The sequence below is a fragment of the Zootoca vivipara genome, chromosome 2, assembly GCF_963506605.1.
Source record: "Zootoca vivipara chromosome 2, rZooViv1.1, whole genome shotgun sequence".
NCBI lineage: Eukaryota > Metazoa > Chordata > Lepidosauria > Squamata > Lacertidae > Zootoca > Zootoca vivipara.
This window is the reverse complement of record NC_083277.1, coordinates 65,010,969-65,038,351: the sequence shown is the minus strand read 5'-3', so window position 1 is coordinate 65,038,351 and position 27,383 is coordinate 65,010,969. Positions and strand designations below refer to the sequence as shown.

Sequence of the window (27,383 nt, the reverse complement as noted above, 5' to 3'; positions counted from 1 at the left end):
TGTGAGATGTGTCTAATTTCCTTTTAAAGCTATGAAAACTAGTACAGTAGCTATTATCTCTTCTAGTGCCAGTGAATCCCATCAATAAATTTTTCATTGTATGAAGAAATACTTCCTTTTGTCTGTTCTAAACCTACCAGTCAATTTCATTGGAGGACCAGCACAATATCATCAAATAAATCACTTCTTTCCCCCTCACACCATAACCAATCTAACACTGAAAATCAGGCCCTGTCCTCTCTACAGAGCTCCACTTTCTGGGTTCTTAAGAGTATTACAAAATTTTGAGAGTGGGATGGAATGTCGAGACTGGTCTTTATAAATAAAGGTTGTAGAAAAGAATCAGAAAACCCAGTCAAGAACATTTTGCAGTCAATAGTCTCTTTAATTGCATAGCATTTTGGTTGTACAATAGTTAAATATAAACATACTGAGCTCACACAATAGCCAATAGCCTACTATGGTTAAACAATACTATTCAAGAACATGAAGATAATTTGGCTCAAGTAAATTGGTATTTTGTTGAAAGGAAATTTTCAACAAAACACAAGTAAATTTGAATGATGTTTAAGAAACTTTAATTCACAATAGTGCAGAAGTTGTGAAGTGTATATAGATGAAAGGATCCGTGAAAATACAGATACAATCCCATAACAGTAAAGAGGAAAGGTTAATATAATAGGAAAGAGAATTCCAGTTAAAAATACAAAGCACAAACAGTAAAAGAACTTGTACACAATTAGTAAAATCAGCCCACTACTACAGGCAACCAACATACTAAAAATAACTTAAATGCTATACATTTGTGTATATATAAATACTTTGTATTTAGAACTAAGGCAGCACTTCTATGCATATATACCAAGGAATAAATCCTACTGATTTCAGAGGGACTTACTTCTGAGTAAACATGTATGGATTCAGGCTGCATGTATAGTGTTGACTTATTCACAGTAACTCAAAAGTTATATACATATATTGCACAGTCGTAGAAATAGAAAAACTGTTCATTAACCATTTGTAAACAATGCTTTTTCTTCCTTTCTTTGGCAATTTTATTATTTCAGGGATGTGGCAAGAGCACTTAGGTGCAAGGCAAGTAACAAATATTTAAAGGCACATTAAAGATCACATTAAAAAATAACAAAACATTCCCAAATACTTTCCAGTTAGCAACAGATCCATTGTACTGGTTTGTGGTTTCCATAGCCCCAAACCCCACTGAAGTAAACAGAATTATGTTTCGTAGTGGTGCGCTTTGTAGAATCAGCATCATCAAAATAGTCTGTTAAAGTGTCATTGACAGAAATTCAATTTTGGATTATGGGTAACAAATATTCAACTGTGCAATGCTTATTCCACAGTCACAGATTTGGCCAAATTCCTCGGAAAATCCACCTGGGGAAAGAAAAGAAAATGGTCCTCAATTAAATTTATAGGAAGCTTTTTCATTTAAGAAATTCATGTGCATCACTCAGTAAAACAAACTAAAAATAATAACCACCATACTACGTAGCTATATTCCTCCCCAAATTCTGAGAATGTATATGGAAATACAACCACAGCTAGCTGCATCCCTTCCCAGCTGGCTTTGCCTGACCACTTTCCCTTGACCACTTCTCCCTTCTGTCTTCTCACTACTGCCTTATTTGAACCATAACCCTGGGTCTCTGCTTCCTTCCCTACTTTCCTTCAGACCTTTCCTGCTATGGATCATTCCTATAGATATACTTGCAAAATTATCATCAAAATGCAAGAAAATGTATGAAAAATGAGACAGATTACATTGAAACTGTGTAGTGTAATTGATTGTGTACACTGTTAACCTGTGATTTAAAAACAAATATGCCCCAGTTGTAAAAGTCCCATGGCATGACAAAAAAAAAAAACAATTGTTAGAGAAACAATATAAGGTTTTTTTTAAAAAGCAACAGCAATGAAAACAGATTTAGTACACATTATACATAAAATGAAAGTATTCACTGGCAATGGAGTTTTGGCACCAGACAATCCTTGGGTACGGCATTCCGTGGTCAGAACCGTAAAACTGACAGGACCCTTCATTTAGCATCCACCTAAACTCTGAAGTTGGAGCACATTTGTATCCTATCAGTGACTGACATCACTGTTGTGTAGCAGCAGCAGCTCACCCAGGGGGCAGAGCCACAATACTTGCTTCCCAGCTGCTGAGTTGCTCACTGCCACTCGTTGACAGGGGTGGGGCAAGGCAAGGGGGGGGGGTTTGGCATGTTACAGATGCATCTGCTGCAAACTGCTCCTTAAAGCTTAGATAATGGGAATGTGCATGTCAAGAAAAATGGCATGTGCTCCAAAACTATTTTTGTACTGTAATTGTGTAAACTTGTTTTCTCTGCTTTTAGCACTTAAAGCTTATATTGCAAGGTGAAAGTAAATTAAATTTGATTTGCACTGAATTTCCATCTTAAGAGCGCACAACTAGGTCTTTGTTTAAATTCTATGTAATCATTCTTGTTTCTAGTCTGAAGAAACAGGGGAAGTGTCCAAGTGTGTTTGTATAAGCGCTTTAATTGGAGTGCCTAAATATAGAAGTAACTTACATCATATCCTCTGAGAACAGCCAGGTGGAATGAAAGCAGCTGTAGAGGGATAACACTCAAAACTCCTTGCAGGCAATCAACGGTCTGTGGAAGCTCAATAGTTTTGTAAGCAAATTTTGAGCTCTCGGTGTCTTCTCTAGAACACAATATAATAGGGCGGCCCTGCAAAGCAAGAAATCAAATAAAGTTGATTAAATGTTACATTTTTTTCATTTCATCTATATTTTGCTGCACATTTCAGATACTTTGCCAACATGCAGCAATTAATGTCAACTGAGCTAAATTTTAAGTTCAAAGCCATTTTGCATATCTCTGTAAACCACGTTGATATATATTTTATGATACAATGGTTTATAAATATTTTTAAAAATTAAATAAACTTCATAAAAAATACAGTACTGAAATCTTTCAAAATAATTATATATACACAATAAAAATCATGTAAGAACTAACATCACAGAACACCTGCTAACTATTACCCACTCCGCAAATCTTAATTGTTATGCCTTGAAGCTTATGCAGACAAGTTAGTACGGAAGGCAAGTGCTAAACCTCTACTAGAAAAACATTCCATAGGTTTACTGATGATGTAACATTTCCAAACCCATGGGCCATTTTTTAAAAAATCCCTACTTTCTCCCTTTCTTTCTAGAAAAATACTAAATAAATAAATTAATAAATAAATAAAAGACCTTGGGAAAATTGAAATGTGTGCAATATTGACTTATCAAACCAAATGTTATGTACAACCTAAGAACATGAAATGTATTTTCCTAGTTCCAGCATAATGTGCTTGCAGCAGTGTCTTCTGAACACATGCTTCCCTAGGCTGAAAACGTCCAGAGGAGCAGCAGCTGCTGGGAGACAGTATCCACCTCATCTTATATCCAAAACTTTGTGCACTATAGCTCTAATGGCCAATCAAAGATACCTAATGTAGTGGTTATGGGACACGGGTGGCGCTGTGGTCTAAACCACTGAGCCTCTTCGGCTTGCTGATCTGAAGGTTGGTGCTTCAAATCCCTGTGACGGGGTGAGCTCCTGTTGCTTGGTCCCTGCTCCTGCCAACCTAGCAGTTCGAAAGCACGTCAAAATGCAAGTAGATAAATAGGTACCACTCCAGCGGGAAGATAAATGGCATTTCCGTGCACTGCTCTGGTTCGTCAGAAGCGGCTTAGTCATGCTGGCCACATGACCCGGAAGCTGTACGCCGGCTCCCTCGGCCAGTAAAGCGGCCGCAACCCCAGAGTCGTCTGCGACTGGACTTAACTGTCAGGGATCCTTTACCTTTACCTTTTTTATGTAGTGGTTATCACTGTATCATTTAACAGCAATTCCATATCTTGTGAATAGTGTGAAGACTGGTTGCTTTTGTCTGTCCTTAATCTCTACACCCAATCTATTTCATTAAATGATTCCAAGTTCTAGTATTACTGAGAGAAGGGGGGAAAGGAAACCTCTTTCCATATCCTCCAAACCATACATATAGAATCATAGAATCGTGGAGTTGGAAGGCACCCCAAGGGTCATATTGTCCAACTCCCTGCAATGCAGGAATCTCAGCTAAAAGCATCCATGACAGATTAGGTTTATTGTTAATGGGAAGGCTCCATCCTTATGGCCATTTTGGTTGCCCTTTCTGACCTCACAGTTCTACTTTCTCTTGCCTATGACTGCCCTTCATAATGATCATCCTGCAGGAAATGCACAATCTAGTCCTAAAAGTGACATGCTTACTAGGCAATTTACCTGGCGAGCAGTGACTTGCTGTAGAGCATTCTGGCACTTTCTGAAGCAGGGATCTTTCATAATTATCATGATAACTGGCATCTGCTTATCTATAAGAGCCAAGGGCCCATGCTTCAATTCCCCAGCCAGGATGCCTTCAGAGTGCATATATGTAATCTCCTTGATTTTCTGCAAAGCAAATGGAAAAAGATCACAACCAAAGCACTGGGATAATAAAAATGCATTTATTACGTTCAAAAATAATTAAGTGCAAGTAGGTAAAACTGATAGATGTTGGAATCCAAAAGACACTTTCATTGTGCCCAAAGTCCCACAGGCAACATTTCACAAGTTATGTGGTTCTTTGGATCCTGACCTATGTGCATGTATGGTTCCCATGCCCATATGCAAAACGGGAAGATCAGAGGTGCCTTAAATCTAAGATCATAAACACCACCTTCATTCAGTTCAAAGGACGTTCTTTGAGGTTTCCTGCACACAAGTCTTGATTTAATTAAGAGAAGCTTCAAGGCAGCAATAGCTGATGTACTGAGCTCAAAATGAGAAAGAAGTGAAACATCTACACCCCTTTGTTCAGTAAGACAGCTCTTAAGAGTTTTTTAAAAAAACAAAACCCATCAGATATACAATTCCACCCCACCCCCCTCTGGGAGGAAGGACTCTTTCTGTCCATGGAAGGCTTTATATATGCTAAAAGGTAATATATGCAAAAATGTTTTACCTACAGATGTAACCATATTTAATTATGTACTTATTTAACGTATTCCTAAATTGTCCATCGGCTGATCTCGGGTTGGGGTAAAATACAGGCAAATATTCCAGGTAAAACAATATAAACAAACAACATCCAATTATGCCAAACAAAGAACAGGAAAAATATCACAGATAAAACTAAGATTAAGAATTCATACCAATGCACCTTCCAAGCAAGTGGCATAGTTGTAGCCACGACCCATAACCAAAAGAGATCGCTGTTTATATAGTTCAAGTGCCAGATCATGTATCTTCTCATCCAAGGTCAGTACTTCTTTGATCATCTCTGCCAACAGGTTAAAACCAATAATTATTTACGGTATTACAGAGCCAACCATTTCAAAAGTAGTAAAACAGAAGATGAGGCCAGGATTGCATGAATTCAAATTGATCAGCTTTAATTCTATTTACTAGCAAAGCACAGTGTTTTGTTCCTGGAGCCCTTTAAAAGAAAAGAAAAAAGATACACAGGGCCATATTGAATCAAGATATGCAGAATTATTTTCAGTCAATCCCTATGCTGAACACTCAATAGCTTTTAAACACATCTGCAAATACAGAGAATGATTTAAAAATCAATTTGGGGTTTGATCTGAGACATTAAACAAGAGGCTATTCCATTTTCTCTCTAAACTGTTTTCTCAATTGTTATTTCTTCCCTGAAGGTTCTGAACTCAATACAAACTGGAGTTATGATGGTGAAATATGAGCACATCAAAATATAAAGTTGCATTTAAAATGGTTAACTTAATTTTTTAGAAATAAAAGCTATGGATATTCATTACTCACATAATAATTTGAAATACGTTCTACATATCCCATTTGAAATGGCCCACATATTCTTGAATTTTAGCATTCTCATATACAGTATATATCATTTGAATGGTAAAAACATGCATACCAGGTAATGACTTCAAACCGCTTATGATTTCTTGTCTTCTGTTTTGCAAGGAAATTCTGTCTTCTGACATCAACAGACCAAACATTATAAGAGAGATGAACTGGCTGGTATATGCCTGAAGATTTTTAAAAAGACATTAATTTGGCTTGCTTCATGTTTGCTCCCTAAACTACCTGCCTCAGCAAAATAATTTCTTACATTATGATGGAGTGGGAAGGGCTGTAGGTCAGTGGCAGATCACATGTTTTACACTGAGGAGATACTACATGTTTTAAATTGAGAAGATCCCCGGTTCAATTCCTGACATCTCTAAGTAGAGTTGCAAAATACTCTGCCTGAAACCCTGGAGAACCACTTCCAATCAGTGCTGACAATACTGAGATAGATGAACCAATCAGTAGTCTGACATGGCAGCATCCTACAGTGTCATAAAACATGGTGCTCTAGTCTAGCACCATGCAAGGCTATTATTCCAGCAATCTATGCAGAAATGTCTAGGCCTATGATTTGGTCAAAGAAAAATCCCCACCAATGACAGTACATCTCAGTTACCTTTGTGCTTGCCACCCCAATCTCAGGCCCAGCATTGATATGTACACCACAGTCTGTGTCCCTGGATATTGAGCTTCCAACAGTATTTGTAATTCCAACTGTCAAAGCTCGGCGATCCTTACAGTACCGCAAAGCCATCAATGTATCAGCAGTTTCCCCTTCAATAAAAGAACATATTGACATGTATGCTTAATTCAGAATTGCAGCAGAATTATTAACCTATCATATAAAGTCAGAAGAGATTGACTTGAAAAGGTTGTATGACTGGAAATGTATAATCCATTCATAGAAGATCCTGGTGGGCTGGCATTTCCATGCTGCTTCACCCCTTCTGACTTGGTGATATTGACACAATTTGTAGTTTCTTGGTTCCGAATATGAAGCAATGCTTTAAATACATGCTGAGCACTATGATCCTCAGGCTCTCCTCCAGTTTGATTTTTAAGAACTTCTCCCACCCTGGCTGCTGGTGCACTGTTGAAAGCCAGAGGAAAATCCCTTCTAACACCAGGAATCTAAGCTCTGGAGCCATAGGAAATATAGTGCAGTGTAGTAAGCTGGAATGTCATACTAGGAAGACTGAAATTCAAATCCCCACCCTGAGTGACTTTGGAGGAAAAGAGGATTTTTTTAAAAAAAAAATGTATCAATAGCCACTTGGATGCACCAGATCAGACAATAGAATCAGAATGTACTTTAGTCCTCCCTGACCCTTTCAGGCTGGTTCATGGTACCTTTAGGTTTCATCTACAAAATTTTGCTGATCATATGCTTAAATTGCAACAAAGTGACTTGTAGTACCTTAATAGAAATGAACACATTTTCATTTGGCATAAGCCCTTGTGGAGCAGAGTCCATTTCATCAGATGCATAATTAACTTAAATTGGCAGGAAATTGTAAAAAAGAGGAGTCAAACAGCAAGGAAATGAAGACGTGGAGGCTGTGAAAATTCTATTCAATCTTAAATTATCACTGTTATTATTCACAGCAACAGTAATTGGTGATCCTAGCAACTGCTAAGTTAACCTGTAGCGAACCGGAAACCATTGCCCTTATTCATGCCCAGATTTACCGTATTAGAATGAAGCTTCATTAGGTCTAATTTAGCTATTTCAAACTTAAACCCCCTCCCCTTTTTAAATCTCTGGGATCCTCTTATAACTGAACCTAGAAAAGTAACATGCTGAGCACAGAGCGTGCAGCCTTCCTATTTTATACTCTTTACCATAAAGCTGAACTACATTGTGGCATATACTTAAGAAAAAGTGAAGATACAGTCATGGGACTCTTTTATAGTATAGGAAATCAAATATTGTCCCCATCTTGACAGAAGAGGCTTGAAGTCTACATGTTAGACTTTGTTCCTCTATCCTGAAAACACTCATACCAATTACATGTTCTCCCTTTGACCTCAACCTGAGTGTTGCCTGACAGAAAGTGTGCATCCTTTAGGACAACTTTGTTCTAATTAAGTTGATGAGATACTTAAAATGTAAACTTAAATAAATAAAAAGAATGGAGTAATTGGGAGTGACTAATGCTTGTTTAAACCGTATCTTCTATTTCCTGTAAGCCCCATTGTCCATTGTTAGCAGCAACAAAAAGAAAAATACCACAGCAAAAGTAGCACCAGGACAAAAAGAGGCAAACCTGAAGTTAGTGCCAAATGGAAAACTTACTGGACTGAGAAAGCCTAATGCATTTTGATAGTGGTTTTTCTTCTTCAGAAGCTGCATTCCTCTCTGGTGGGGAACCTGTGACCCTCCAGATGTTGTGAGACTACTATTCTCGCCAGCCCCAGCCGGTATGGCCAATGGGGCAACCCAATCAGATGGGCAGGGTACAAATAAATAATAATAATAATTATGGTCAAGCCCAGCAACAATGGGAGGGCTACACATTCCCCACCTCTGCTTTATGCTCTCCTGCTATGCCACAAAAGAAACATTTAAGATTTCTCTCTCTATGTGGCACCAGTTTTTCCCCTCTCACTGTTAAGAGATAACTTGAGGTATAGTGTCACTCTGCTGCCAAGTTAATAAAGGAGGGTTGTGGCCTTACTTATCTACACTGTTATCTAATTGCTTCACCAGATACACTTTGCTTATTACATCCTTTACAAAACTCTGAAAAGCCTGCTTTTTCCTTTGCAGTACATGATCAACAGAGAAATCTTATGGCCTTGACATAGGAATGCTATTTCCCTTTTAAGACATAAAGCAAATTAGAGTAGTCATAGAATGTTATTTTATATTTCTATTGTGATACGCTTGTAGCAATTGACATACAAAGCTCAGCTAGTAAAAACATTCAAAAATGTAGCCAGAAATCAGGAAGAAATCAGGTACAGTATGCCTGTCTCACTTGCGAGTGTAAAAAACCTACTCCAGACTGGCTCTGAAGTGGTCACCAGCCCATGATAGATCTGAAAACCAAATAAAAAAGCCCTGCCAAGATTAACATACAGCATACATTAACGCTCACCGGACTGACTGATGAAAAAGCACACATCATCTCTAAACACAGGGGTATTCCGATCCAGAAAATCACTGGCAAGTTCCACCATCACAGGTAACTCAGTTAGTTCCTCCAAAACTTGACGGGTCTGTAACCAACATAAAGATAGTAGAGCAAACTTCAGTCTTAACAAAATAAAGCAGACTTAAAATTATCCTTAAAAGTAGCTTTAGAACAATGGATTATTTCTAGTATTTCTAAAATGAATAGCTATTCTGAAAAGTTAAACAGCATATGCACAATGCATTTCTGGTGCAGAAATAAACTATATTTGCCGAGATCACAAGTGAGGAGAGTGCTGTTGCATTTACCGGTACATCCCACTTGTGGTAAATGCTGACCACTGTAAGAAAAGGATGCTGGATTAGATGAGCTTTTGATCCAATCTAGCAAGACTCTTCTTATTTTTGTAGGGGGTGTTAGATAATGGATTATTTATTTAAAGATATGTTGAGCATCTTTGGTGGCATGCTTCTGTCAGCAATTAAAGGCATTCTTTCTTACCAAGGCTTTTTTTTTTTTAAGTAGCAAGCAGGCAGTGGGGTAGAGCAGTTCTTATTGTTCTTCCCTCCCAAAACCATCCTACCTCCCTGTGGGCTGAGACAGGAGGGTCTACTCCAGTACTGGATTTAAGGTTGTGTGGGCAGTTTCCCATGAGCAGAGGGAGCGCAAAATAACAACAACAACTATATTTATCTAGATACCTACTGAGAAGATCCATTAAAAAAGCAACTGTACCAAAAGGAATTACGGTGAAAATAAGAAATATTGGGGAGGGGGGGGGAGAGGCCAAATTTTGTCTTCACTCAGGGTGCCATATTAGCAAAGCCCATCCCTGTCTAATCTATGAGGTCTATTTCAGTGCACTTCAGGCACTGTTTGAAACTCACCAGGTTGATGCAGCCTCCTTTCAGTCAGCTTCTCAGCCAGGACATTAGTTAAGCCTAGCCCCGCAGTCCTACACCTCTTTCACACTGCCCACTGCCCAGGGAGGGGAAGTGGTCTATGTTTTCTGCCCACAGGCTCTTTACCCAGCCATCCTCTACCAGCAAGTCTTGTTGACTGAGGGCTGTATTCTATCTCTAACAGGCAGGAAACACAGGGTACAGCAAGGCCACCCCTAAAAGTCTTTCACAGCTTCTGCCCTGGTATGCAGCAGCAACACAGGGAACCCAAGGTCAGGTGAGCGCTGCACCCGACCTCACCAACCACAACTGGGTTTATTATGGTATATTTATGCAAGTCCATTGTATTTTTATTGAGCACCACTTTGTGAAAACTTATCAATAAACCTTTTATAAATAAAAGTAAAATAAGAATAGAAAAGCAAAACCCCTGTAGCCATACGTTTCCATTATCTTTCTTACATGTTCAAGAGTATACTGAACTTACAGCCACTGCAGCATGAAAACTGGTTCCACAACCAATGATTATTAATCGCCTGCATCTTCTGATTTCTTTCAAATGGTCCTTCAAGCCACCTAAAAGAACTGTAGTTTCCATGAAACAGAAACAAGGAGATATCTTTAGTTCAGAGTAGGTTGCTTTAAAAAAAAAGAGTAGTGGCAATGTTGAGTGGAATTAAAATTTTCCCCATGTTACCTGTGTTGCTCTCAAAGTTCACCCTTCCTCTCATGGTATTGAAAACAGACTCCGGTTGTTCAAATATTTCCTTTTGCATGAAAGCACTGAAGTTCCCTGTTTTTATAAAACATGACCAGTTAAGTTTCAGACTGCCTTTCTTATTACTGTTCAAATGAGACTTGAATTTGCAGCAAGAGTAACCAAGCACAGAACAGCAATTTCAACAGAAGTCAAAACTGTTGCTAGCGAAAGATTGGGCAAAGTATGCAGAAGGGCTTATGGGAATTCACTTCGTTATAAATATTAAATTCTCCTAAACAACTAAGCATAATTAAAGATGAAGTTCTTCTGGTTTGGTGGCTGAGGGGCATTAGAGTGAGGCAGAGGGCTATGGATCAACTGCCTCCACGAACAAGACACCAGTGAAAATGCCTCCAGGCACTGGGCTAAGACTCCACTGGCTTTTCTACTTCCACCCTCTCCTCCTAAATTGTGCTCCTGCCATCAGATGGGGGGTGGGGGCAGAGCTCTGCGTCTCCAGATTTCTAGTCCCTGTGAAGGAGATGTCGCAAGCACAGATGGAAGTATTAACAGAAGCTTAACTTCTTTGGTGACGTAGCACAACTTTGTCATGTCATTCTAGTGACCCAGGTTGCTGCCTATTAAAAAGCCACTTTGTTCACACTCGCATCTGCCAGCTACTGAATTTTCTGCCTATGTTTATTTACTGTTCATTGCTCAGATGCTTTACAGAACATGTTTCGAACAACATCATACTAATATTCATTGTTTTTATTAACCGTTAAACTGGGAAATTTTCTTTATAGAAGTACACTTGATGTCTCAAATATCAGCAGGACCAGTTTACAGCTCTGGGGAAACACAGCTTCTAGAAATGATACTGAAGTATCATTATTGTCATTATTTTTAAACGGTCTTTCTTTTTTCCTCCCTGCCCATCTCTAGCACTGTTCCTGTGGCTAAGGTTTGACCAGAAAGGCACCTGGTTTCCAATGGATAAATGTTTTCTTCATATGCCCTTGGACCAGCAAGATTGTTCAGCCACCCTTACCTTTCATGATTTGCTGCAGTTCCATCTGCAAAGTCTGTATGATCCGAGATGGGTCATCAGTAGCGCAACGTTCTAGCCGATGAATAGAAAGCTTCCCTTCAGCCACTGCTGCAATGTCATCATCTTCTAGAAAGATTACTCTGTTGGTGTGTTCAATTATAGCGCTACAAACAAAAATGCAAAATCAGCTAAGTTACAGAATCTCCAATGTAATTTAATTTTTTTTCTACTTCCATGTGCAAGTCTAAGAGTAAAAAGGAGCTTGGATTATGCACTCCCCACGTCTTGGTCACAACACAAAGATGGGAAAGTTGCAACACCAAATGAGCATTTGGTAGCCAAGTTCTAGAAAGGCTCTCACATTCAAAATGTCAGCTCCAGCCAGCATGGCCGAAGTGTATTCAAGAAGCAATGTCTGAAGGGTTATAGGTTAGCCATGCCTGGATTAGAAGCTTCAGCCTGTCCCACTGATTTACATTTCTCCATTGAATTGAATTACAAAGGTAGGGTAAATAACTAAACTGATACTGCTAACATAAATCACATATATTTTTCAGTTACCTTGCATCTGAAGCGAAGAAAAATTCAACCGCTTTATCTCCAACAGCATGAAGGCAGGTAGAACTATCTAGTCTTTTCATTCGTGTTTTGCATCGATTCTTTACATTTTCAATGTTGCCTGCCAATTAAAACACACACACACACACAACTGTGAAGTTTGATTCATTATCTAGATCAAGTTGAAATACAGAATTGCATGATTTTAAAACAAGTGTAGCAAAGGTTCTTCCTCCCTCTTCTCCACAATCTGCCCCCTAAATATGGCCTGGGTTTCCACTCAAAGCTCCAGAAAAAAATTGGGGATGCACACAGGAGGAGGGGGTGCTATCACTAATCCTTGTGCTAATGCAAGTATTTCATTGCCCTAAATGTCTACCTGTGGGGTTTCTAGTGACATGAGCATTTCTGTGTGTGTTTAATGAACTCACTTCCTCAACAATTCTGTAACAAAAGCAAGACCTGTATGGTTATAATGCTTTAATAACTTACATGTTCTATATAGGACAGGGATTTGTTCAGTGGAAAGCTTAGATTCACTTCGAACTCCAATAAGTAGTGGACTTCCCCTTCTGTCAAATAATGAAACAGCAGGCAAATTAGTTATACAACTTTTATTAAGGATAAACTGAATGTTTCAAACAAGAAATATCTACTAGAAACCTTTCCTTTGTGCTTGTCTATTAATATGGAACCCACCAAATGCAAAAAACCTCTAAAAACTTTCAAGTATAAAAAACCACAGAGCTTTACATATATCCTCAGCTTCTATTACATAGTAATGGACACTAATTACTTTTACTAACCTGGTAGCAATAGCTTCCCCTGGGTAGTGGATACTTTTGAAAACCAGTGCAAAAGCTCCTTCCTGGGAGGGCGAAAATTAAACATTAGTAGGTGGGGGGAGAGGAAGGATGGCATGGATGATAGTTACACACAGAGTAAGATCCTGTCTTATTATCTCTAATGACCCTTTGAGAAAAAATGAATCTTTTGTCATTCTGCATCAAGGAATTGTCAGAAACAAAAGATCATCACAAAATGAGGAGGTAAAAAATGCACAAGTCGGCAATGCTAAACACGTGTGGGGCTAATCCCCATTAAATTTAGTCAGGTTAGAGTAAATATTGAGTAAACAGAGAGGAAGGAATGAACTGTCCCAAACAATGATGGAATAAATGTACCTTCACTCTACCCATTCAGCTTTGGGATCTATGGTCCCAGGGCTATTAAACTAACAAGGAAGTTTAGAAATCTTTTAACTGGTGCAATAACTTTTCATCTGAGAACTATAGAGGAGAATGACAAGTGATGGTAAATGGCAAGGTTGTGCTCTGGTTATTGCAGTTTGATATTTCTGAAGGAAAAGAAAATAATTGTGCTCAGAAATGCTACAGTTTCCTCTATTTCATCTGGGTTTGCACCTCATTCTTAACCAGCAGGCACAGGGCAGGTATGTACCGTAACAAGATGGTATTTTTATTAAAAACGAAAGCAAAATAAAACATGGAATTGAAATAATTCTTTAAAGTTTTCACAATGGAACAAAACCGAGTAGTTTCCACATTTTAACTTTATACATGAAAAGTGGTTTCATATTGTCTTAAACATTATTTATTATAGGAAATAAAGAGAGAAAATTTCCCACTCACCAGCTGATGAATGACTCTCTCAACCAAGACAGAAAAACTTATGTCTTCAGACTCCCGGTTGTCATACACATATTTGGTCAGCTTTGGAATGGTTTCAGTATCTGTTTCAGATTCAAACTCATAACCTTTGGTCTCCTGGAATAGTGGGTTTGTTTTTTTTAAGAAAATGTTTAGATCTGTGTGTTACAATCAGGATTTTAAAACTGCATACAACATAATCAAGTGTCATCTATTGTTTCAATCACCATTACCATCATTCCTAAAGGTAAAGGGACCCCTGACCATTAGGTCCAGTCGTGACCGACTCAGGGGTTGCGGCGCTCATCTCGCGTTATTGGCCAAGGGAGCCGGTGTACAGCTTCCAGGTCATGTGGCCAGCATGACAAAGCCACTTCTGGCAAACCAGAGCAGCACACAGAAACGCCGTTTACCTTCCCGCTGTAGCGGTCCCTATTTATCTACTTGCACTTTGATGTGCTTTCGAACTGCTAGGTGGGCAGGAGCTGGGACCGAGCAACAGGAGCTCACCCCGTCGCAGGGATTCAAACCGCCGACCTTCTGATCAGCAAGCCCTAGGCTTTGTTGTTTAACCCACAGCGCCACCTGGGTCCCTTCACCATCATTCCTACCACCTATCAAAAATCACATAAAGAAACTTCATTTAGACTGCAATCCTATAAACACTTGCCTGATCATGAGCCCCACTAAACTAGGTACAGATGGTTTCATTAAGCCAAGGTTTGGCTTAGCACATTGTGAGAACCAGGGCATAGAGCAAAAGCTAACCAGGCCACAGAGCTGAAATGGCACACACACATTTTGGGACATCCAGTTCTTTTCAGCTTACCAAAAACTTCCTTAGGTCTTTGTAATTTGTAATGATCCCATTATGGATAACGACAAATTCTGAAAGAAATAGGAAAACACACAAAAAAGAGATGAGCTAATCAATAACAGCTTAATTCAATCAAAGATTTAAAGTTGGAACCTTTTCTAAATAGCATTTAAAATCTGCCAAGTGCTTTCAAAACCACAACATTCCTTTGTGTAAGAAGAAAAAATATCTGATGTAACCATCAACCTTATCTAATATGCACAAACAATTCATTTCAGTCTACTGGTTTCAAAAGTTGTTTCTGGGAATTTCTACTCTGGTGCAACTCCAGATTTTTTTTAGAAGGTACCTACCGTTACTTTTATCTGATCGTTGTGGGTGACTGTTCACTGCATTTGGTGCTCCATGGGTTGCCCAGCGAGTGTGAGCAATACCAAAATGTGTCTCGAAGTCTGCCTTTAAGTCTAGACCATCTTGTTCTGTATACAAAATCAAACCCATACATACACAAATCAATCCCAACCACTTTTAACTCAAATTATATTCACAAAAATATGTAACTAACGAAGTCTTAACTTTCTATTATAAAAGAGAGACAATTTGTAAATTCTAAACCATGTGGAAAGTATTTGCTTCTATACTTTCAATAAACCACTTGAAACTGGGCTGCCCATATTATATTGGCTGCATTCATTTCATCAGTACCAACAGGAGAGAGTTCTTTTTAAAATGAATTAATTTTCTTGAAATTTGCACAAAAAATACAAAGATTAATACCAGGTAACTTTTCGTCAAGCCTAAAAATCTAATCTAAATAAAAATACCTAACAGAACTAGAGAGAAGAATGGGGGGGGGGATAAAGGGAGAAAAAAAGAGGGAAAGAAAAATAAAATAAAAAGAGAACTTCCAATTCTTCATCTGTCAGCTGTATAGGGAGAATTATTCAACACATCCACTCCAAGATAACACCCAGAAAAATCCACCTTCTATAAACCAACATTATTATCTTCTAACCTCAAACCCTGGTATCATTAAGTTCTTTTTCTTTTTCATGCAAAAAGTCTGTAAGAAGTTTCCAATCTTTAATAAATGCCGGCAATGATTTTCCCCAGATTAAAAATGTCAATTTCGCCATCTCAGCTAACTCCAGTAATTTTAACAACCATTTCTCCACTGTAGCTAATGATGAATCTTTCCCAATAGGAGAGTGTTCTGATGACATCATATATACCATGGGTGCCCAAACTTTTTTCAAAGAGGGCCAGATTTGATGCATGAGGGCCGACCAAAGTTGTTGAGCTTTTTTTAGGATTGAAGTTGCTGAGCTTTTCTTAGGATTTTACCCCAGGACACATGCAGTGGTACCTCGGGTTACAAACACCTTGGGTTACAAACACTTCGGGTTACAGGCTCTGCTAGCCCGGAAGTAGCACCTTGTGTTACTTGTGTAGCACCTCAGGATGAGAACAGAAATCGCACACTGGCAACAGCAGGAGGCCCCATTAGCTAAAGTGGTACCTCAGGCTAAGAACGGTTTCAGGTTAAGAACGGACCTCCCGAACGAATTAAGTTCGTAACCCAAAGTACCACTGTACTGCCACGGTGGCCAAATTAAATCAACTGCTGGGCTGGATTAGGCCCCCGAAACTGATTTTGGACATGCCTGATACACAAACCACCACAGTCCACAAAGAAGAGCAATGGATATGCTAGCTTAGAGGTGGGGAACTTCAGCCCGAGCCCTTGTGCTGGTTGTTAGTGGGGCTTGTTAGTTGAATCCCACCCTTTCTACTCACTTTGCAGCTCCTCATCAAGAGCCTTCACTTTTCCTCTTTTCTTGACCAATTTAATGTACCTTTCCTTATCTTCATTATCATTCCCATCAATTGCAACACCTGAAATACAGAAAACAACTTATTGTACAGTCTTAGTTAACACGTACAATTGCTTACAAAGCCAGATGAATGTTTAGGCAACTGGTGTTGAGGTAAAGCATTTGTATTGCTCATCGTACCTTAGACAAGCCCCACATGATTTAAAAGCAGCAAAATTTCATGAGGGCACTGGAAATAAAAATTTCATGAGGGCTACTAAAATAAAATAAGCAGCCCAATGTAAGGATGTTTGGATTGCTCTGCCAAGCTCTAATTATCATTAATGGCTATATTTGCATTTCATTGCTATTCAACTCCCACCTTAAAATCTTCTCCTTTATGTACCTGCCAGGTGCATTTGATGAACTGAACCAGAGTCCACAAAAGCTTATGCCATAATAAATTTATTAGCATTTAAAGTGCCACAAGACTCTTTTGTTCTTCTTACAGTATGAGACTAACTTGGCCACTGCTATGGAAATTTTGCACAACAGGATTGTTCACATACCTGCAGAGTCATATCCCCTGTATTCTAGTCTCTGTAGCCCTTTTATGAGAGTTTCAAATATCTCCTTCCTGGTCCGAGGCACCCTGTAGTTCAGATAGGCAAAGATTCCTGTTGGGTATTGAAAAGAATAATGATAAGCCGGCACTTTAATATATTTACACAACATACTCAGAAGCAAATATAAGGTCTTATAAACTCGAAGTGCTACATTTTACACCAAATCCTACAAGGCTTAATTCTGTCGCTATAGAGGTTTGGGGCTTTGTTTTGTTACTCAGATGAGGTTTGTTATGTAGTTAAGCAACAACCTTTAGAATGGGGCAACCCAATCCAATAATTCATAAAGTGTTGCACAATTTTAGTCAACATCAAGGATTTAATTTATTTGAGTGACATTCCCAGGTTAGGACACCAATTAACGGGTTGCTTTATGATTGGCACACTAGTCAACTGACTGATCAAATTACTGTCAACTGACCGACAAACTGACCACCTACTATTTGATCATAGACATATTTCATGAAGTCAAGAACACTACCGGTAACTGTGGTGGAAACTTACTGCATATTATAGCATAATGTCATTTGTTACCATGGCCAGGGAACCGTTTCATGCTTAACAGTTAAACTAATTTGTTTTTGTAATTAGCATCATATCAAACAGGCTGATGCTTAACAGACACTCCAAATCCTCAGATTAGCCATGCTGGAGAGGGTTTGGATGAGGTGCCCATCTATTCAAGGTAGAAGAAACCACCAACAGCATCCTACTGCGAATAGCCAGCAGCATTTTGGGGCAGGTGGGGGACAAAGCTGGATCCTTTTTTGCTGCTCTTTGCAACTCCAGATTGGTAGGTGCTGTAACTAAAAGCCAATTTCCCTTCCCTACAAGCATTCCCTTAAGCCACACATTTGTACCTTTTTTCTTGGCCAAATAAAATTAATGCTTTACAAACTGGCAATTATTTGACAATATCTGACCAGTCAGTTGACGAAATACTGTATTTTCGCTCCATAAGACACACTTGTTTCCTCCTAAAAAGTGTGCCTTATGCAGCGAATGTGTGGTCCCTGGAGCTGAATTGCCCAAGTGCAGCGCGAGCTGTTGCCCCGCCTTCCCGGGTTGTCGGCAGCCTCCCCTTTCCCCTGAAGCCCCGGGAAGGTTTGGGAGCAGCGGGTAGGCTGTGCGTCATTGCCCTGCGCTCCTGGGCTGCTCTTTGGGGGTGGAGGGTGGGGGTGCCACGCCGCTCTGTCCCCTGAAGCCCTGGGAAGGTTTGGGAGCGGTGGGCAGGCTGTGTGACGTTGCCTCGCACTCCCAGGCTGCTCTCTTTGAAAGGTTTTGCTGATGGCCTCCCCTTTCCCCTGATGGCTCCAGGGATGTTGGCCGGAAGATGGTGAGAAGAGGCAGCTGTCGAGAGAGGGGAGGAAGAGGACTGAGAGGAGGGGGACCGAAAAGCAGGGCGAAGGGAGAGGAGGTAGGTTGCTGTGAATGGAGAGTCATGGTAGAGGGCAAAGGAGAGGCAGCAGCGAAGGGGAGAAATTGCAGGCGTCACCTGAGGAGTTTGGGCAAAGGGGATGGAGAGGAAGAAGTTGGAAAAGGGGCCTGTGCTGCTTGGGGAGGGGGAGAAAAAAGTGGAGAAAAGGAAAGTGTTATGTATTGAAATTCTCATCCTGGCCACCAGGGGTATTGTGTATATATGATAGTTTTCACTCAGGTCCATGTCAGTTAATTTAGGCAGGAAACTCTGGGCTGTTGTTGTTACAATGTTGACAGCTGGCTGCCTATAAAAGCAGGCTGCTGAGCTGTTCGGTTCAGTTCAGTTCTAGCTTACTTATAAAGAACTACTTGGAGAAATCTCTGTGTCGTCTGGTATATCCACCCACTATTTAATAGAAAGCCTCCCAAGCCTCCACAGGAGGAGAGTGATCCCTGCAGAGGCTTAGCATAGAAGCTGCACCCCGCCAACCATATGGCTGGCGGGCGAGCAGCTTCCCTCCCAAGCCTCTGCGGGGATTGCTCTCCTCCCGAAGAGCAGTGCTGTCAACTTTCCCTTTTTTTTTGCAGGAAATTCCCTTATTCAGAGCCCTTACTTTCATATCCAGGAGTTGACAGCCCCATAGGATTCCTTATCTTCAAATCCGGGGGTTGACAGCTATGCCGAGGCTGCTGTGATTCATCTCCCCACCCCCTTATTTTCTTGCTCTAAAAACTATGTGTGTCTTGGTGTCAGGTGCGTCTTATGGAGCGAAAAATACGGTTAGTTTCAACTGGTCTGAATTCCCAGTCCTAATTTATTCAAGCATCGCTTCAGAATGTGAGATGTATTAATTACACCGATCTTTTCCCACTTTTCTTTTCCATTTTTATTCTTCATCCCTGGTATGCAATCTTTCCAATGTTGGTACTCCTTTGGAGATACTGGCTACAACAGATTAAAAAGTTGGGCAAGCATATAATTGATTATGTACCTGAAAATGTCTGTATACTCCTTTGTTTTTAATCAGTTTTGTTATGCTTAATTGCCCCCCCCCTTTTGGCACTGTACATAAAATGAAATTATAAATAAACAAATGACTATAAATGAGAAACTGTATCATTTAGTATCCACATCTGAAGCTATATAAACGAGAAACTGTATCATTTAGTATCCACATCTGAAGCTACACATGTCATGTCAAATATGTATTATCTGACACGAAGAAGGGTTTGTACTTTTGGAGCAAAAGTTAGTCAGCAATTTCCCACCCCTCAAAAGAAGATGTGCAAAGCAGATATTTTTACAATGGACCAGAAATGAAAAACTTTTCAGAATGTAACTGGGATTTCACAAAGCCTGTTATGGAACAACCCCCAGCCCAATGTACTGAAGACTCTTGTGTTTTTGTTTGGTTTTCTGCTAAAACATATCAGTTATAACTCTTGCCTGCAAATAGTAACATTAAAAAGTTGCCACGAGGCAGCAAGAAAGTCTGTTAAATTTATGGCTACAGTATTAACATTTTTTCCATGTGCCCCGCTCAAATTCTCTGCTACTTTTCCAGAGAAGTGTTTTAAACATTTCTGCATATCCTCATTTTTTAAAAAAAGAAATGACCTTTTTGCTGCTTTCTGAACCAGTGCTTTACAACATGTATATTTCAAGACCTGTCAGATTTCCTGCATTAAGGCATTGTGTCTTTATGTATATTATCACTTCAGGGAAGGCTCTTTTGAGGGATCTGTCCACAATGCAGCCAGTGTCCTGTGTTTGGTAAAGGTTCCTTGTTTATACTGAACTCTAGCACTGCTACTATTTATGCATACCAGGAGACTCAGAAGCCACTAGAGACTTCACTGAAAAGGATAGCAGAGCCTGGGCTGCTAAGGAATATATTACAGATTCTTTGGGTCATGGGAAAGAAATTTTCCTTTCAAGCACACACATTCTATTGTGCCTTCTATTAACTTATTAACTGCTCACTTTCACACACAAGGAGGCCAAAAATTCCCAGCACAGAGTTAATACTACCCGTGTTTCTCCTAAAATAAGACACGTCTTATTATTATTTTTTCCTCAAAAAACCCCACGGTGGCTTATTTTCGGGGGGCGTCTTATTTTATTTTATTTTAATTACCTGTAAGTTGCTGCTGCTGCTGAAGCACCGACAAAGAGCCCAGCAGTGCACGCCGAGTGAAGCCCCGAGCCAGCAGGACCCGCTGAAGCGCCAACAAAGCGCCCAGCATCGCCGCGCAGAGCGCCCTGAGCCGCAGCAGCAGGAGAGGGATTCAAAGTGCTACAGAGCACTGCTGGGTCCCGCTGGCTCGGGGCGCTCCGCATGGCGCTGCTAGGCGCTTTGTCGGCGCTTCAGCGGGGCCCGCAGCACGCACTGCATGGAGCCCCGAGCCAGCTCCACTGCAAGAGCACGATGTGGGAGGGGAGCCTCAGTTGCTGCAGAGCTCCGTCCTGGGCTGGCCAAGTGAACCGGAAGGTGCCGGGAAGTTGGCAGCCCCGCAGACACAGCACAAGCCCCCTGACCGCGTGCATCTGTCAGGGAGCTTCCCACCGAGTAAGCCTTCGCGCCCCAATTCCGGGACCATCTCTCACTGCTTCTCCCCACACTGCGCCACACTCACACGCCGCGCACACTTTTCTCCTTCCATCTCCGCGGCCAATGGCGAGAGGCGCAGGCGTCCACGTGGGGCCGGGAAGGGTTCAAGGCTGGCAAAATGTGAATGAGAAAGAAGAGCGTGATTCAAAGGTTCTGCCGGCGCCCGGGAGGGAGCGACGGAGAGTGCGAAATGGAGATCGGGCACGGGGCTCGCCAAGGAACCCAGGCGGGGGAGCCAGCCCGGCAGTCCGGCAGCTGCGCTGCGCCCGCACGAAGCGAAGTCCAGCGAGGGAGCGCCGCCGGCCCCAGAGCAGCGCGACGTTGCTGGGTCCTGCTGGCTCGGGGTCCACGTGGCGCGCGCTGCTGGATGTTTTGGCGGGGCTGCAGCAGTTCCGGGCCCCAACCCGACAGGCCTCTTCCTCTTCCTTGGCGCCCTCCGGAACCGCACTACGGCTTATTTTCGGGGGATGTCTTATATTTTTTCAAGGCATGAAAACCCTGCCATGGCTTATTTTATAGGTGTGTCTTATTTTAGGAGAAACACGGTATTAAATGTCAGTGAGCTTGCATGCTCTTAACTCTATGCTAGACTGTGGCCAAACCCTCTACTGCTTGTTAAACTCATTCCCCTTCTCACATACTTCCTTCCACAGACAGATTGTCCTCTCCTAATTGGGTTTATGTGCTGCTCAGCTGAACACTGTGAGGGCATTAGGAACTGTTTAGAAATAGCCTATATTTTAGAGCAAGTCGGTATGAATTTGGTAGTGATCAGGCAGGAATCTGAACTTCAGTAGTGTTTTTAGAGAGGCAAAAATAAGTAGAGTCATACCTCTAGTTGCATTAGGTTCATGTTGCGGATTTTCGGGTTGTGAACGCGGCACACCTGGAAGTGTATACTACGGGGTTTCGCCGCGCACACACGCAGCACTATTGCATCACGTGCATGCACAGAAGCGGCACTCTACTTACGGACTTTTCGGGGTGTGAACCGCACCCCGGAACAGATAGCGTCCGTAGAGATACCACTGCCTCTGCCTTTTTAAAAATACAGTGGTGCCTCGCTAGATGAATTTAATTCATTCCACGGGTCTTTTCTTATAACGAAAAATTCGTCTAGGAATGCATTGGTTTTTTTTTGATTTTTTTTTTTGCCCATAGGAACGCATTAATTGAATTTCAATGCATTCCTATGGGAAACTGCGATTCGCAAGATGAATTTTTCATAAAACGAATTCGTCTAGCGAGGCAACCTCCGCTCGAAAAATCCTTTCGTTAAGCGGAAATTTCGTTAAGCAGGGCATTCGTTAAGTGAGGCACCACTGTAAGTATATTTTTATTTATTACTACAATGTCTGTCACAAACCAGACCCTCTTCCTTTCCTGAAACTGAAAAATCTGTTGTTGTTCCATCATAATTATTTTTAAAATAAAACAAAATGTAAGTTCGTTTTTGTCCTGAGCTTGCAGCACAAATTGCAAATACAGTTTTAAGTTTCATTTATTGCTAATGTCATGACCTTTTATGAGTGGTAGCATTAGCAAGGGGAAAAAAGATTGAAACTGAGCGATTATTTTTTTCAAGTAGGCCTATATGTCGGTGATAGCAAAAACAGTGATGTGTCTTGCAGCAACTTGGAGACAAACAAAATGTGGCACAAGCTTATGTGGACGGAGCTATAGAAAACAACCACAGAATGAACAGTGTTTTGAGTTTTACTGAGTTTTATTGAGTTGTACAATAAACCTGTTATTGCTAAGGAGACCATTTCCCTTTTGACCTCATTATCCTCACTTATTTTCTTCTTAGAAAATAGACCCTACTTAGACCCTACTTCCCAGCCAAAGCTACCAAAAGCACAGCTTCATGTTACAGCCTTCAGCATGCTGTTGTCTTTATCATGCAGGAGATAACAGATGATATTAAGTACTCCTACTTACAGCTGACTTAATCATTTGGTTTGATTGAAGAAAAACTGAAAAGAATCGGGTTGTTTTAAACTCGCACAGAAGGAATTCGGTACAGGAAAAGACTCAAGTTACAAAGGCGGGCAAGGGAAAGAGCCTTCATGCTTTGTGCTGGCACTTAAAAAGCTGAAGTTCAAGCAGAGAGTCAGCTAGAAGTTGCACAAACTCATCTTTGTTTAAAAGGGCTCCCTTTATCTCTCATCAAGGCTTTGAAGTTCTTGCTTCCTCTTTGAGGAATGCAACTGCTGTGTAAAGAAAGGGTCATTGAGAGTTTTCCAGTGGGGAAATTCCTCAAGAAACGTCAGTACTTGTAAATTTACCAGGATCAAGATAGGGGTGTCTCATAGTTTGAGACTAATGAGTCAACACTCCCCTCCTTCAGCTTTTAAATATGTACTGCCTTAGAGCAGTGTTTCTCAACCAGTGTGCCTCCAGATGTTTTGGGACTACAACTCCCATCATCCCTAGCTAGCAAGACCAGTGGTCAGGAATGATGGGAGTTGTAGTCCCAAAACATCTGGAGGCACACTGGTTGAGAAACACTGCCTTAGAGCATCATAGATCCACCATTTATCTTCTACACTGTGAACGGTATTCTGCAGCAGTAATTTTATTTGATTATGCTCCCACTCTAGCGACTTTGTATTTCTGTTGTTCATAGGAAATAGTCCATCTTCAAGTGTACTGATGCCTTCCTGCCATTCTATAATCTCAAAACTGCAGTTAATTTGACAAACTGATCAGTCCCCAATACTTCAGTTGCAGCTGTGCACCATTTTCAGACATGTTACTGAACCCTAAGTTTTAATCCAGTTAAAAAGCTTTTAAAAAGTCGTTACTCACATTTTCTCGACAGTCATTAGTATTACTGCTACAGAGAACCCTCATGTTCAGAGTAGTACAGTGGTGCCTCGACTTATGAATTTAATCCGTTCCGAAGGCACCTTCGTAAGTTGAAAAATTCGTAAGTCGAAAAACGCCATTGGAAACGCGATTTCCCATAGGAATGCATTGGAAACGGAAAAAATTCGTAAGTCGAAGCAACCCTATCTAAAAATTCGTAAGTCAAAAAATCCCTATCTTAAACTGCCAGTTTTTTCCGGATGTCGAGACATTCGTAAGCGCGCGGCCATTACACCCATTCGTAACTTGAAAAATTCAGTTGTTGAGTCGTTCGTAAGTCGAGGTACCACTGTACCTTCAGAATAGAGATGAAGAACCCATAGCCTTCCAGATGATATTGAAGGCTTAGGAAATCTGCAGGTAAGTCTTTAAAAAGGGGTCCACAGTCAGATTTTTTCTCATTTCCCCGTTATTTCATGGAGCTCATGCTTAAGTCTTCCACAAAAGATTGCCACAAAAATCCACCATGTCCAATCTGGCTTGGTACTAAAAGAGCTTCTATGAATGGTTACAATGGGGGGTGGAGGGACATAATGGCTAAAATGTTTTGATTTGAAAGACAGTTAAATTGATATTTTAATCTACTCCTAGATGATACCTGGTGGGTGCTTATTTTCTCTGTTTAAAATTCTATTTTACCTCTCTGATTATTATTTTTTGGGGGGAAGGGAGTTATTGGGTTTTTATTTTATTTTTAATTTTGGTTATGTATTTTGTGTTTTTATATTGTAATTTAACCCCGTGAACTGCCCTGATATCTGTGGGTATAGGGCAGTATATAAATTCAATAAATAATAATACAGTAATAAATAATATACAATGGAAGAAGCAACACCGCCAAAAGCAAGCAAGCTACAGCCGTGTTCTCAGGACTGAACAAGGTTGTCAACCTTTGTTAAAAGTATTTAAAATATATGGCATTTTAATGTATTATATGTTTTGAATTTTTCTTTTGAAAAATAATTATGCCTTTTATACTTCTTATATAAGCATGCTTGTTTCGCCAAGAGTATTTTAAAGGAGTTTCAGCTACGAGCAGGAATCTTTCACTCCCCACTTCCAGTGACATTTTTGGAACAGCGTTCTTATTTACATATTAATTTTGCATCACCAAAATTGTCTGGTTGCTATGGCAGCAGTGAAGGGTGTTAGAAAGGCTGAGTGCACTGAAATCACATACTTGTTGTTACATCACACTGAGTCAGCTATACCACTCCTTAGTTAAAACTTAGTTGAAAAGTGTAATATCCCTGTTTCCTGATCTACAACCACAAATGTGTTGCTTTTAGTATTTAGTATTATTTCCATTTCTGGTTACAATACCTTGAATTGTTAACCACAGGTAATGTAAGATCTTCTTTAGCACAGAAGGGTCACTTAATGAAATTCAGGTGGAACTGAATCTTCTTATACTGAGAAAATATGGCACTTCTTGTCCACCTTTCAAAGATAACACATTGCTTTGACTGTGACGGTGGGTGATTTCCTGTTCTGGATGTACAAATCTGAAGCAGGCCATTTCCTTTCAGCTTTGGAATTAATAATGTCCAATCCAATTCTCAGACATAGGCTTGGGCATTTATTCTATACCTATTGATCGCCAAACAATTCCTTTTTTCTTGACTTACGGTAACATATCTTCAGCATCCTTAGATTTTGTTTCTTTTAAGGGTAATTATCCCAAAGCAATTCTCATTTGCCCAGGTGTTCTGAAACAGCAATTAAATCATAAGGAATTGCAGGCACAGTTTTAGAGATCTGCTCATATATAGTCTTTCTGTATATGGCTAGGCCCTTTTATCAGGATTATGCTGCTATCACATCAACAGTTTAGCCTTTTTCAGATGTTCAAAAGTGTATTCGATGAATGTGCATGATGGGGGGGGCATAATAGTAGCAGGCTTCTCCTCCCTCCCAGGCTAAATGAATTCAAGAGACCATATGTGCAGAGGGCTCTGTCCTTGTAAACAGGGGCCATGTGTGCCACCACTGATGAACATGCAATGAACATTCTTTTTAAAAACATTTGAATAAGGCTATTGTCTGAAAGGTGCAATTCCATGTTTCCTAGCACCGGTTGAACAGTAATGCACAAAAGTGACTTGTGCCCAAGCTGTACCAAGTCAGATGACCCATTTACCATGAACACAAGGCAATCCAGGAAGGGAAAGTTCCTGGCCATGTGATTTCATGAGCCTTTAAATGGCAATCCTTTGGGACTTTGCTTTGTGGCGCCAAGTTCTTCCCCACGTCTTCACTTGCTTATTACAGGGGGGCATGAACTGAACATTTTAAATGCTGCAGTCTGCCAGTGTCCCATTGAAATAAAGCCCCCAGAATACATTTTAACCACGATGTAGGAGAGGTCAGCATCTTCGACCAGAAAACCTCTCTTTACGACGTGTTCAGATTTTCTTCTGAGCAGGAAGGAGATGCTAACCGTTACTAATGCAAGGGAAACTATGGCTCAGAAACATCTGCACGGAAGGACACTAATGTCAATTAAAAATACATTTTGCAAGTCTTTCTGGAATTTCAGTTACTTGGAGCATTTAAAGGACAAAGCTATTGGGGGAGGGAGATAAAGTTCCTCTTGTCCCCCTTTGCTGAGAGAGCTAGGTTTAAGAGCTCGGCTTTGCTCTCAAAGAGCATGGAACGTTAAACTCCTCCAAAAGCAAACAAACAAAACCTCCGGGGGAGGTAGCTATGGCTACCCAAAGGAACCAGAGGGCACAACAGTAAAAGCATCCGGATCGCGGTGGGGGGGTGGCGGGCGGACGGACGGACTTGACTGGGAAAGGAAGCGCTAAGCATCTCTTTCTGGGGGGAGGCGGGGCCAGGTTTTCAGTTCATTCCCCTTTCTGACTGCCTAGAAAATAATACGGCTCTGCTTCCACAAAATCTACACAGGTCCCCCTCCGCGCGAAAATGGAAGGGCCCCTCTGTATGGTTAGAACAGTAGCAAGGCATGCCAAGTCTCCCTCTTCAAATTCCACCCCACCTCACCTCTCCGAGTGGATCTGCCCGCAGCCCTTTTCCATAATGCCTGGGTTCCCTCCCGCTCCGCATCTAGAAGCGCGCAGGGCGGCAACGAAGCAGCCCCCGGGGCTCGCTCACTCACCGCACATGGCCGACGCTCGCGCAAGAAACCCTCCTTTCCTCTCGCCGTCTCCCGTCGGGTACCAGCAAAGCACGCCGAGCGCAACAACGCGTCGCTCCTCCGCCGGCCCCTTTTATAACGTGCCTTGGACCAGCCCCCTCGGCGGGTTTATTGGCTGAGCGCGTGAG

At 40.9% G+C, this 27,383-nt stretch overlaps 1 protein-coding gene across 1 annotated transcript; it reads right to left on the bottom strand.

The window, feature by feature from the left end:
• Window positions 1–364: 364 nt before the first annotated feature.
• On the bottom strand, window positions 365–27,383 carry GFPT2 (glutamine-fructose-6-phosphate transaminase 2). The gene is made up of 19 exons (XM_035105604.2): window positions 27,217–27,383; window positions 17,137–17,244; window positions 16,551–16,649; window positions 15,107–15,232; window positions 14,766–14,824; window positions 13,919–14,053; window positions 13,073–13,134; window positions 12,759–12,838; window positions 12,270–12,387; window positions 11,709–11,872; window positions 10,655–10,750; window positions 10,445–10,542; window positions 9,020–9,140; window positions 6,535–6,692; window positions 5,983–6,097; window positions 5,240–5,367; window positions 4,329–4,496; window positions 2,580–2,741; window positions 365–1,398 (listed from the first exon to the last, which is right to left on the bottom strand). Exons 1-19 carry the CDS (start codon window positions 27,221–27,223, stop codon window positions 1,354–1,356), a joined length of 2,049 nt encoding a protein of 682 aa, XP_034961495.1. The 5' UTR covers window positions 27,224–27,383; the 3' UTR covers window positions 365–1,353.